This window comes from Molossus molossus, unplaced genomic scaffold, assembly GCF_014108415.1.
Source record: "Molossus molossus isolate mMolMol1 unplaced genomic scaffold, mMolMol1.p scaffold_m16_p_3, whole genome shotgun sequence".
Classification (NCBI taxonomy): Eukaryota; Metazoa; Chordata; class Mammalia; order Chiroptera; family Molossidae; genus Molossus; species Molossus molossus.
The window spans coordinates 98966371-98979525 of record NW_023425366.1 but is presented as its reverse complement, the minus strand read 5'-3'; the positions used below and the strand labels follow the sequence as shown (position 1 = coordinate 98979525).

Here is a 13155-nt window from a genome sequence, read left to right as displayed (position 1 = left end):
AAATGCTGATCGCAGGCCTCAGCCCCAGATTCGTTGTGTCTGGGGTGGAACCTGAGCATCTGCCTTTCTAATAAGCTTTTTAGGTGATGCTGAAGCTGCTGGTCCAGGGATCATAGCTTGAGAACCACTGCAAGTTCTATAAATAAATGTTAAGTGATACTGGTCCATTTCCCAGAGCTGAAAACCAGTGGCACCCTTCTGAGGGTACCAGTCGGAACCTTGCAGGGTCACAGACCAGGACTCAGAAGCTGGAGAGACCTCTCCCAACACCAGCCCTCATGACTTTTGCATCACACAGTAGGTGACTGGGGACAGGGAAGATAGCAGGGGAGATGTGAAGAAGAGGGCTTTGATTCCAAATCAGGGCTCTTTCAGGGATGATAAAGCCACCAACAATTACCATGAAGAGGTTGGTGCCAAGACTCAGGTGGCTCTCCTAGACAACTCTAAGAAGCTGGTCACCCCAGTGAGCCCAGGGCACTCAGCTGGATGCTGACGCCACTTTATGAACTCTGTTCACCTGCTGCTTCTTCACTGCTGCTCATCTAAGGCAAGCATTCTTGAACTTTGCTGTTGAGCGCTTGCTCTAGACCAGGCACCGGGCTAGAACAGAGATGAGTAGGGCACGGTTCCTGATTCTGAGGAGGAGCTCAGCATCTAGTGGTAATAATACAAGTGAACAATGCAGATAAAAACAGAGCCGGATATCATGGGAGGTGGGAGCAAGTTGGCCACCTGGGTCGGGTCATTTGCCTGCACCAATACTCATTCTCCCAACCTCCTCATACCCCGGCAGGTGTTATCACACCTTTGCATACTCTTACTCCAACAGCCTGTCGGGGGCTGGAAGGGACAGCCCCAAAGGCTGGAACATTTGCCTAGTTCCCCCCAATCCCTGCCACTGTGGCAGGCAGACCCTGAGAAGGCGGCCAGAGCAGCTGGAAGACAGCTTGGGTCAGCTGAGTGGCAACTTCTACGGTCTCCCCAAGGATGACAATTCCTAGAATATCACTCATACCTGCATTCAAATTAAGCACATTCCAAAGCTGAATGAATGAATGAATTCTGACTAATCCACACAGGCCCTTCCTACCCAAAGCTGAATAATGGAAAGTTAGCCACAACAATGTGTAGCTGTTTGTATACTTTTGTGCAAATATTTCTAATGCATTAAAAACAAAACAAAAAAAACCTCCTCTATACCATTTCTCCTACCTTGCTGGGAATGCCTTAGAGCAGCGACTGGATTTTATTTCATTTTTACTTCTCTACTGACTTTTGTAGAAGACTCTGTTCAAATAGGTTGCTAGTGGGCCAAGTGCCTTCTTATTTCTCCCACAAACCATAGTTTCCCACTGTTTCTGGTGTTCCTCTGACCACATCCTGCACTGAACTGTTTGGTCGAACTATCAAGGAGTTTGCCACCCGGTCACAGGCCTGGTATAGCTGGAGTTAACCGCTCAGTTGTAAGTATTTGCTGCACAGATGAACATGCTGAAAAAAGCTGCAATTTAGGGCGACAGAGTTTCTGTCTTTTGTGAGAAAATTGTAGCCCCAGGAGTGGGCCCTGCATGCCCAAATGCTGAGGTTGCCAAGCTTGTTCACGAAGACAGAGTTGGACACTTGTCATAGAACATCTTGACTCTTAGAAACTGGCTCTTCCATTCCCCAGGGATAGAAGGGGGAGCCATGCTGGGAATTGGGGGGAAGAGAAGACACAGGAGACAAGGGAAGTGTAAGGGGCTCACAGCCTAGAGGCACCAGAACCCTCAGCAGGAGGGAGCCCGAAAGTGCTCCCTAACTAGGGAATTAGGACTTCTCATGTGGGCTTGGGTAACAACTCAACTGGACCTGGCTACCAACCAAACAGCAGACAGCAGCCCTTCTTACAGAAATTCAGCCTGAGCGCCAGCCTGGCTGAGTAGCAGATGGGGTTGGCCAAAGGACCAGCCAGTGTTGGGGCCACAGGCCATGAGCTGTCAGAGGTCAGACCTGTCTTTGGGCTCCTGGAGACCTGGACTTCAGGGGTGAAGCCAGCAGGCTGGGGAGCATGGTCATTCTGCTCAGATATGAAATCACGGACTCTCAGCCCATCTGCACGAGGGCCGAGAGCCTGCAGTCTCCACTTCCCTGGCCCCGTGGTGTGCAGCTAGCAGGGAGAGGGCGAGCCTGGCTGGTCCCAGCAGGGAGCAAGGCTTGGAATTAGGCAATTCCCAAGAGAGCCTGGGCTGGATGGAAGGGAGAGACTCACCAGTTTGGAAGAGGTTAAGTTCGCACTCCAGATAGTCGAACATCTCCACTGTTAGCTGAAAACTGGGCCCAAAAGGAAAGAAAGCTTATACTCCACAGCCCAAGGCCAGCGCTTCCCCGCCCCTTCCCCCACTCTGTGCTGCTGCTTCTGCTCCCCCCCCCCCCCCTGTGCGTACGCGCGCGCACACTCCAATTCTTGGCTCCCACCTAAGTGGGTATTAAGACCATTTGAAGATCAAGCAGGGTGAATTCAACAGTGACAGTGGCAAGGGGGAGAGGGCAGGCACCATGCTGGGTTGGGAGGTAGAGGAGAACAGAGGTTAGAGCCAGGAGTGTAAGACAACCTGGGCAGGTTCTGGATAAGGCACCAGCAGTAAGCACCCCCGAGGCCATGTTACCCAGGGGCTTTAGTTCCCGCCCCAGCCCCGGCCCCTACCATCAGGCCCTCCGTGACCCTAATGGGAAGGGAGAGAGTCTACAAAAGCTTTCTTCCCCACGGGGTCCAGAGCACGAGGACAGCAACTTACAAGTTGTTAACATCACTCTCTCCAGCCTCGTCCAGCTGCCTGTCACTCATCTGAAGGTTGCCTGGGAACCTGGGATTCTGGAAGGGAAGCAGAGAAAGGAAGTCAACATGGCACCTCAAAAGCTCTCTCTACACTCCCGCCAAGCAAAACCAGGCAAGCCGTCTACACTGAGCTGGGCAGCAGCGGGCTTGATTTTGCTGGGGTGGCACGTGTGCATTCGGTTCATGCCTGCACTCTCCCAGGTAAGGGGAACACTGGGAGTGAAGCTCCCACCCCACCCCTGGGAACGAGGAGAGGGCACCCCCTAACAATCTGTGCCCTGAGACATTCTCTTAAAGACGCTCTCCTGTGGCCCAGTGAGACCCAGAGTGAGCACGGCCGGCCCCCAAGCCCACACGAGCAGGCAGCGCGACACCCGTTATCCGCGGGGCATCCGAGTCCTCGCCAGGCTGCCCACTGTCCTTCGGCCACTTCCCAAAGCTGCTGTTGTGGGTTCAGGGAAGCCAAACCCACTCCCATATTAGCTCTAGCAAAACATAATTAGTCAAATAAACTTGAAGGTAGGAAAATATAACATCATGTACCCCCAAAGTCAGGAGAAATTATTCTGTATCATCAATCATCGTCCAGTATCTGTACCATCCTCTCCTCCTTGGTGTGGTTTGTCTGGAGCGGATGGAACACAAGGCCAGGGGGAAGGTGGAGGTGGGCACAGGAAGACCATGGCCAGTTCAGCAAGGGGGTTCTGAAGACAGAGACCTCCACTCCGCACCTCCCTCTGGCTACAACACCGGCCCTCGGCCAGGGCGGTCCTGTCCTGCCCCAGGCCCACCTCCAGCTCCTCTGTCTCAGAGCCTGTCAGTTCCTTCATCGCTCCCTCTGGCTGTACTTACTTCCTCCCTCAGTCTGGACATCATGGTGACCTGGGCCCCCTCTTCCAGGTCCTCACCTTTCTTGCTGCCTGTCCTTTCACCTGATGAGACTGGATTTTTGTCACATTCTTTGTGCCTAGGACGAGCTGCCAAATGTCCCTGCAGAGGACTCACAGCTGGAGTCACTATTAGGTCACGCTCTCTAGCCTTAGTGCCATGAATAGCCCTTGCTACTGCCTGGACGATTTCCCTTCCCATCGATAACTGTCCAGCTCTCAAACCTGGTGCCCGACAAGAGCTACCCCCAGCACAAGCCTTCCTGCTTCCGTGAGTGTAACTCCCTCAGCTTCCTGCCTTCCACTCCCTTCCCTGCTTCAAATGTACCCAGCTGTCCTTCTATTCTTCCCGCTTCGACAGAGAAGGGCCACTTCTTTCCTGACTCAGGGTCAGCCCCCTCTGTGTCTATTGCATCTGATCTAGATTCTGGTTCATTCTCTCATCCAACAAATCCCGATTAAGCACCTGTTCCAGGCTAGATGCTGGGCCAGACACAGGACACAAGGAGACACATACACCTGTCCTCTGTCTTCTTGGAGCCCACAGTCCAGAGTTCCCAGAGCCCCAATTCACCTCCCTTTGGTCCTGTCCCTTTTCTGGTGGCCCAAGTTTTTCCCATGGTCCCATATCTCCTTCCAGCTATCGCCCCCTCTCTGCTCTCTTTTCTGCTAGTCTTCAGGAAGTTCCATCCTTTGTCTGTCCCACAGGTAAGCGTCCTGACTGGTTCTCCCCTCTTCCACCCTCCACGCTGTTGCTGGGATGGTCGCCCACACCTGCCCAGTCACCTGCTGCTCTCCACTCTGCCTGCTCCGTGAACTAAGGTGGATCCACTGCTACTTCCACACAAACACAGTGTCCTGGGCTTCACACCCTATGTCTCCAGCTAATTCCTCTGCCCAGAAGGCCCACTCCACCTTCTTCATCAGCCCCTGTCTGTCTACCCGCTATGTGGCAGACAGGCCTGGGGGAGGGGTGAGTGTATCCCACAGAAGGCGGGGCGGGCTGTTACTGTGGGGCCAGAGGGCGGACTGTGTCAGGCCATATTTTCCAAAGATTGTTGTCACAACACATCCCATTTAAAACACTCTCTTTACAATGTGACTTTGACATTCCTCCCTTGAGTGGTGTGGTCTCTATCCCCTCCCTTTGATCTAGGAACCTCTGTGACTGCCTTAGACAATATAGGACAGTGGACAGCACGCCTGTGACTTCTGAGACCGGGCCTCAAAAATGCGATTCCCTTCCTTCCACCTCGTTCCCTTGGGAATCTTCACCAGGCTGTGAGGAAGTCCCAATTAGCCCCGAGCCTCCAGGAAGAGGGGGATGGCAGGCCAGCCCCCCACTGTTGTGGCTCCAGCCAACATCTGACTGCAACTGCACGAGACCTTTGGCCAGAACCGCCCGCCACGCCCTTCCAGCACACCTGACCAACAGGAAGTGTGAGAGAGAATACAGGATTGTTGTTGGGCAAGCCACTAAGTTTTGGGGCGATGTGCTGTGCAGCACAGACAACTGTAACACCCTACGGCTGAGCTCAGGTGTCATTCTGCCTCTGCGAAGCCTACCTGGTTGAGTCTGGGCTAGACGCCCCCTATGTGCCTTGTCCCCTGTCCCGCTTCTCAGTGCGTGTCCTCACTGCAGTCTGTCCTCTCCCTCCGCCACTTCTCTCCCAACCAGCCACAACGCCCAGAGGCAGGGGTGGCGTCTGTTCACCTTTCTCTCTTCAGAGCCTACTCGTTCTGGCCCTTGGCAGGCTCTCAGTGAGACATGAGGGGAGGCAGGGTGGCCACTGACCAGTGTGGGCTGCAGTGTCATATGGGCCTGGGTTCAAATCTCCACCTCACCACCGAGAAGCTACATGACTCAGGCAAGGGACTCCACCACTCTCTGAGTTTCATTTCCCTGGGATATAATAATACCGACTTTATTCAGTTGTTGCGAGGGTGAAGTGAGGCACAGAAAACGTTTAACTGACGAGGATGGTTTCAATGAATCAAAGCTACCTCTTAGGTTCATAAAAGATAATGGAGATAAAAGACACTAAATTATGTGACTTTCTCTTAAATCTCCTTCCTTCTCCATTTCTACTGCCCCCTTCCCTAATTCAGGTGGTTTTTTCTTCCACCTGGCATGCCATCCTTCCCCACCACCTGTTGGCACCACGCCCATCCTTCGAGGCCCACCTCCAGCCCCCCTTCACAGACCACAGCCCTGAATCACCTCGGAGCGTCTCGGGCACTCCTCCGCGGGCGCGGGCACGGGCACAACGCTGCTCCGCACTAAACACGCCGCTTCGAGTATGCAGCCTCCTCTCCCCAGCGACCCCGGCCCTCCCCTCGTTCCTCTATGCCACCGGCACCAGGCACACAGTTTTACATGCCATACGTGCATCAGAAATACTGACTGAAGTCTCACAGTGATTAAAGGAAGGTTCTGTGTGGAAACTCGCTACATAAATGGAAGGAACTGTTTTTATTAACAGTAAAGTCAGTGTTTCTAAAACATTTTCATAGGGCAACTGATCGGATAGGGTTCCTCCTTCTATTTGCAAAACGGGGGACAAAAGGTGTAGAAGACACAGGACACATCCCAGGGCCTGACCGTGGTTGGCCCATAAAATGTTTCCTCTCACGCAGCTGGCAGACGGAATAAACAGTCCTTGAGAAGCCAGGCTGTCTCATTAGCCGAAAGACCTGACAATCAAGGCCACGGAGGTGTGGGGAGGCGCGGCGGGGAGGACTGTCCGGAGACTCACTTTGGTGTGGTATTCCATCTTGGTTCTCAGCAGTTTGAGGTAGATGCTGCACAGCTGCCCGTACCCCTCACTCAGGTGGCCCTTTCGGGAAGAGGAAAGGAAGCAGGTGAGAGCACTGCGGACGCTCGAGTTAGGCCCGCGGCCGGGAGTTCATCTTTAAAAAGATATATCTTTCTTTCTGATTATGAAAATAACAAATGTCCACGTTAACAATCTAGAAAATATAGAAAAGTACATATGTGAACAATCACCCTTAATCTAAACACCAGATGTAATCATGGCTAACACTCTGGGGTACAAAATGTTCTTTTCTTTTTTCAATTTAAATAGACTTTATTTTGAGGGTAGTTTTAGCTTCACAGCAAATTAAATAGGAAGCACAGAGATTTCCTGCATACCCCTTGCACATACACAACCTCCCCAAGTGTCAACACCCTGCACGAGGGGAACACTTGTTACAGCTGATGAACTTACACTGACACGTCATTATCATCTAAAACAAATCAAACATTAGGGTTCACTCTTGATATTGTACATCCTATGAGTTTTGACAAATGTATAATGACATGTATTACCATTACGATATCACACAAATTTTATTGCCCTAAAAATCCTGTGCTCTACCTTTATTTTAAAATACAAAATGGAATCAACCTGCCTTTTCCCCTTAATATACTGTAATTTTTTCTATCTTAAATATTATTCTGCATCATTATTTTTAGTGACTATCCAGTACGTTAGAAGTATATATTATAATTTATCAAACCAACTCCCTACTGTTCATTCTTACAGTATAATCTTGTGTACAAACAAGAGAACTCTCTTTGGATAAATTCTGAACAAGGGCTTCTTATTTAAGAATTTTAAGTCTCTGACTCTTAGTAATCAGTCTGGCTAAGAGCTATTTCCTTCCTTCTGTCTCTCTAAGCATAGGAGAGGAAACACCCCCTCCAAACGGACTCCAAGGGATTGAGAGCCTCTACAGCATTAGACGTGGGGTGGGGATTTCAAACGGGACCAGTTCTAGCAGGTGAAGAACACGCATTCCCATGGGGTCTGCCCATGCGGTCATGTCCTGGCTGCCTGGGAGGATGCTGGGATTAGCAGAGTAATGCTAGGAACTCCTAGTTATATGCAAAAGAGAAGGGACATGGGGACACGAAAGAACCCTTCAACTAAGTAGCTGTGGTTCCCAGATGAGTTTTGAGTTTTGTTTTCTTTTCATTGTATCTATATGCCCTAGAGAGTAAAGAAACCCTGTTGAAACATGCCCCAGAAAGCACCAAAAGGAGTTGAGTAGTAAGAGGTTAAAATACCAAATGTGGCCCTGGCCGGTTTGGCTCATTGGTTAGAGGGTTGGCCCTCAGATCAAAGAGTCACGGGTTCAATTCCGGTCAAGGGCACGTACCTCAGCTGCTGTTCAGTCCCCAGCCCTGGTTGGGGTTGTGTGGGAGGTAATCAGTCAATGTGTCTCTCTCATATCTATGTCTCTCTCTCTCTCTCTCTCTCCCTCCCTCCCTCCCTCCCTCCTCCTCTATCTGAAGATAAATGAAGAAATATTCTCAGGTGAGGATTTAGAAAAAAAAAAAAAAAATGTGTCTGGCCAGTGTGGTTCACTGGTTGAACATCAACCCATGCACCAAGAGGTTGCCAGTTCGATTCTTGGTCAGGGCACATGCCCAAGGTTGTGGACCCAATCCCCAGTGGGGGCATGCAGGAGGCAGCCAATCTATGGTTTTATCTCTCTCTCCCACTCCCTACCTCTCTCTAAAATGAATAAAGAAAAAATATTAAAAACAAACAAAAACAAATGCTTGCCCCGCCAGTGTGGCTCAGTGGTCGAGCATTGACCCATGCACCAAGAGGTCATGGGTTTGATTCCTGATCAGAGCACATGGCGGAGTTGTGGGCTTGATCCCCAGCAGGGGGCGTGCAGGAGGCAGCTGATTGATGGTTCTCTCTCACATCAATGCTACTATCTCTTTCTCTTTCTCCTTTCTTCTCTCTCTAAAAATCAACAAAAATATATTAAAAACAAAAACAAATGCCATAGATGAGTGTTTTATAATGCATTAATTCTGTATAAAAATTTATATCTTATTAATTTTTACATTATAGTTGTTTATTATAAAAAAATTGGGCCCTGGCCGGTTTGGCTTAGCGGTTAGAGCATTGGCCTGCGGTCCAGAGAGACCCGGGTTTGGTTCCCGCTAAGGGCATGTACCTCGGTTGCAGTTTGTCCCCGACCCTGGTTGGGTCGTGCAGGTGGCAGCCACTCGATGTGTCACTTTCACATTGATGTTTCTCTCTCTCTCCTTCCCACTCTATCCAAACAAAAGGTGGAAGAATGTTCTCGGGTGAGGATAAAAAAAAAAAAATTGGAAAGTACTGAAAAGCAAAAAAAAAAAAGCAAAAATATTCTCACCATCAAAGTCAACTATCTTTCACATGAAAACGCACAGGATCAAAAAGTCAAAAAGATAAATAGAAAAGAAATAGACTTAAGTGTAAAACACAAAACTATAAAACTCCTAGAAGAAAACAGGAGAAAACCTAGGTGACCTTGAGTATGGTGATAACTTCTTAGACACAACACCAAAGACACGATCTATAAAAAAAATTAATTTATGCCCAGCCGGCATGGCTCAGTGGATTGAGCATCGCCCCATGGACTAAGAGATCACCCAATTCGATTCCCGGTCAGGGCACAGGCCTGGATTGCGGGCTCAATCCCCAGTAGGGAGTGTGCCAATCGATGTTTCTATTTCTCTCTCCCTAAAAAAAAAAAAAATCAATAAAAACATATTAAAAATATTTTTAAATTAATTTATAAGCTGGACTTCATTAAAATTAAAAACTTTTGCTCTGCAAAGGCCAACATCAAGAGAATGAGTTAGATAAGCCAGATTGGGGGGAAATATTCGCAAAAAACACAGCTGATAAAAGACTACTGTACAAAATACACTAAAAACTCTTAAAACTCAATAAAAGAAAGCAAACAACCCAATTAAAAAATGGGCCCCTAAAAAATGCAGATGGCAAACAAGCCTATGAAAAGACACTCCACATCATATGTCACCAGGGAGATGCAAGTTAAAGCAACAATGAGACACTACTGCACAACTGTTAGAGTGGCCAAAATCCAGAACGCAGGCAACACCAAATGCTGGGAGGGTGTGGAGCAAGAGGAACTCTCATTCATGGCTGATGGGATGCACGATGGTACAGTCGCTTGGGAAGGCAGTTTGGCAGTTTCTAACAGAACTAAGCATAGTCTTACCATGTGATTCAGCAGTGGTGCTCCTTGGTTTTTACCCCAAAGAGTTGAAAACTTATTTCCACTCAAAAACCTACATACAGATGGTTATAGCAGCTTTATTCATCATAAGTGCCCCAAACTGGAAGCAACCAAGATGTCCTTCAGTAGGTGAATAGTTAAATCAATTGTGGTATATCCTCACAATGGAATATTACTCAGTGTTTAAAAAAAAAAAAAAGTTATTGCCCTGGCCGGTTTGGCTCAGCGGTTAGAGCGTTGGCCTACAGTCCAGAGAGACCCGGGTTTGGTTCCCGCTAAGGGCACGTACCTCGGTTGCACGTACCTCCCCAGCCCTGGTTGGTTGTGTGGGTGGCGGCCACTCGATGTGTCCCTTTCACATCGATGTTTTGCTCTTTCTCTCTCTCTCTCTCCCACTCTATCTGAACAAAAAATAGAAAAATGTCCTCCAGTGAGGATAAAAAAAAAAGAGTTATCATGCCATGAAAAGACATGGAAGAAACTTAAATGTATACTGTCAAGTGAAAAAAGCCAATCTGAAACAGCTATATGCTATGTGATTCCAAATAGATGACATTCTAGAAAAAGCAAAGCTGTGAGACAGTAAAAAGATCAGTGGTTGCCAGAGGTTGTGGGCAGCAGGATGGGGAGGGAGGATTAGATAGAATACAGGTTTTTAAGTCCGTGAACATATTCTGTATGATATCACAATGATGGATATTTGTCATTATACATTTGTCCAAACCCATAGAATATACAACACCATGAGTGAACTGTAATGTAAACCATGGACTTTGGGTGATTATGTGTCAATGTAGGTTCAGTGATTGTAAAAAATGTACCACTTTGGTGGGGGATTTTAATATAGGGGAGGCGTGTTTTTTTTGGGGGGGTGGCAAGGGGTAGATAGGAAATCTTTGTATTTTCTTGTCAATTTTGCTGTGAACCTGAAACTGCTGTAAAAAAAAAAGGTCTTAATTAAAAAATAATACAGTAAAAGAGGTTTCTAACTTCAGGAACTCTCGGGCAAATGGGAGAAATAGACTACCTATGAAAAAAGATCTAAAGGAATTCTATTTTGGATAATAAGACAGGCTAGCTACCTGGGTTGACCTTCCCACTGAAAACTGACAATATTGGGAAAATATTTTCAAATTTTTGAAGGCATTGCTGAACTAATAAGACAGTAAGGAATCCTCAGGCCAGGGACTGAGTAAACACAGATTCTCGGAGAGTAAATGAAGTACTGGGGTAATGGGGGAGGGGGGGCTTTGCCAGACCGGGTGTACCTGACCTTTGGTTTTCTGGGCCTCAAGGGCCTAGTGGTAAATCGGACAGGGCTCTGGTCTGCCCAATTTGAAGAGTCTAGCTGCTAGACTCAGGAGAGCCAAAAAGGAGAGCCAATATTGTCAGTTTTCAGTGGGAAGGTCAACCCAGGTAGCTAGCCTGTCTTATTATCCAAAATAGAATTCCTTTAGATCTTTTTTCATAGGTAGTCTATTTCTCCGATTTGCCTGGCTCAGGGGAACTAAGGGTAAATTGGAAGTAACGCAGATCTGTACCGCACTGAGGAGTCCTACCTGAGGACTACAAAGAAAGTTTGCTGCCTCGGACGACTGTTGTGATCAGAGAGAGGAAAACCTGCTGCGGAGAATTGGACCCATGAGCTAGTCCTCAAGGGGCTCTGCCTGGAATTCACAAAACCGTAAGCTGAGAACTTAAGAGTGATCCCAACAAAAACAAATGCCAATTCTTTCCGGAGGAACCTGCCTTCATTAAAGACTCCAAGGAATTCCCACAAATAAAATTCCAAGGAAAATGAGTAGCTCACAGTAAGAAATAACCAAGCACAGAAAGAAACTAAATAGCATGAGCAAAATTCTCAAAACAACAGATGTCAGAAACAGATCTCTTAAGGACTTTAGATAATGGAAGTATAAAAAAATGATATATGAAATCATTATGTTTAATATATCTAAATAAATAAGAGACTACTTCAAAATATATGCAGGGCACAAGACATTATGAAGAATGCCAATCAGATTAGAGCCAGCTGAAGAGGTAACAAATGAACTGAAAGCCAGATCTAATGAAATGATCCAGAATGAACTATAGAGACAAAGAGGTAGAAAGAAATGAAATAGCAGTCTAAAGTGAGATGGGGGATAAAGTGAGAAAGTCTAACATACTCTAATCAAAGTCTCAGAGGAAAAGACAGAATGGATGAACAAAGGCAATATCTGAAGAGACAACAAGAATTTTTCATTACTGATGAAAGATACTAACCCACAGATTTAAGAAGTCCAAAGAATCACACCTAGCCATGTACTAAGATCTTTAAAATGGTCAGGTAAAAAAAACATATTGGCCCTCGCCAGTTTGCTTAGTGGTAGAGCGTTGGCCCACGGACCAGAGAGTCGCGGTTCGGTCCCGGGTCCTGGTCAGGGTCGTGAGGGAGGCAACCAACTGATGTGTCTCTCTCACATTGATGTTTCTTTCTCTCTCTCTCCCTCCCCCTCCCATTCTATCTGAGGATGGGTAGAAATATCCTCAGGTGAGGAAAAGGGGCAACAGTGAGTCTGACAGCAGACTTCATGAAAATGATGAAAGCCAGAAGGCAGAGGAAGGATATCTTGAATAATATCTTCCACGTGATGAGAGAAAAAAACTGTCGTACAAAAATTCTAAACCCAGAGAAAATATGTCCCTTGGATGAGGATGAAATAAAGACATTCTCAAACAAATAAAAATGGTTGTTTGGCCACCAGCAGACTTTCACTAAAGGAAGTTCTAAAAGAAATAATTCAGGCAGAAAGAAAGTGCTCTCAGATGGGACATATAAGATGTAAAAAGAAATGAAGAACACAGAATAAAACAATTAAAATAAAATATCTTATAGGGTTTAAAAAGAAACAAATAAACAAGATTAAAATACATTACAATAACATACAAGTTGAGAAGGAGTGAATGGAGTTAAAATATTCTATGGTCATTGTGTTATACAGGAAACAGATAAAGATATGACTTTTATGCCCTGGCCGGTTTGGCTCAGCGGTTGGAGCGTCGGCCTGCGGTACAGAGAGACCCGGGTTCGGTTCCTGCTAAGGGCGCGTACCTCGGTTGCAGTTTGTCCCCGGCCCTGGTTGGTCGTGCAGGTGGCAGCCACTCGATGTGTCCCTTCACATCGATGTTTCTCTCTCTCTCTACCTCTCTCTCCCTCCCGCTCTATCTGAATAAAAAATGGAAAAATGTCCTCGGGTGAGGATTAAAAAAAAAAAAAAAAAGATATGACTTTTACACTTTAATAAACTAAACATGTATTTTGTAATTATTAGATAATATATCAAAAAATTAAACATAAAAACAGAGGTTCTTAAAAATCTCCCAACTAGCAATTAGAGGAAAGTGGAATGAGAA

The 13155-nt window shown here is 47.0% G+C and overlaps 1 protein-coding gene across 2 annotated transcripts in view; it reads right to left on the bottom strand.

The window, feature by feature from the left end:
• Positions 1-13155, bottom strand: part of HIP1 (huntingtin interacting protein 1) — a 147443-nt gene that overhangs the window by 30218 nt on the left and 104070 nt on the right. For both annotated transcript variants that reach the window (XM_036279843.1, XM_036279844.1), the window contains exons 5-7: positions 6462-6542; positions 2778-2854; positions 2252-2313 (exon numbers count right to left, since the gene is read on the bottom strand). In XM_036279843.1, coding sequence (XP_036135736.1) covers positions 2252-2313; positions 2778-2854; positions 6462-6542 — 220 coding nt within the window. The remainder of the gene's footprint in view (positions 1-2251; positions 2314-2777; positions 2855-6461; positions 6543-13155) is intronic.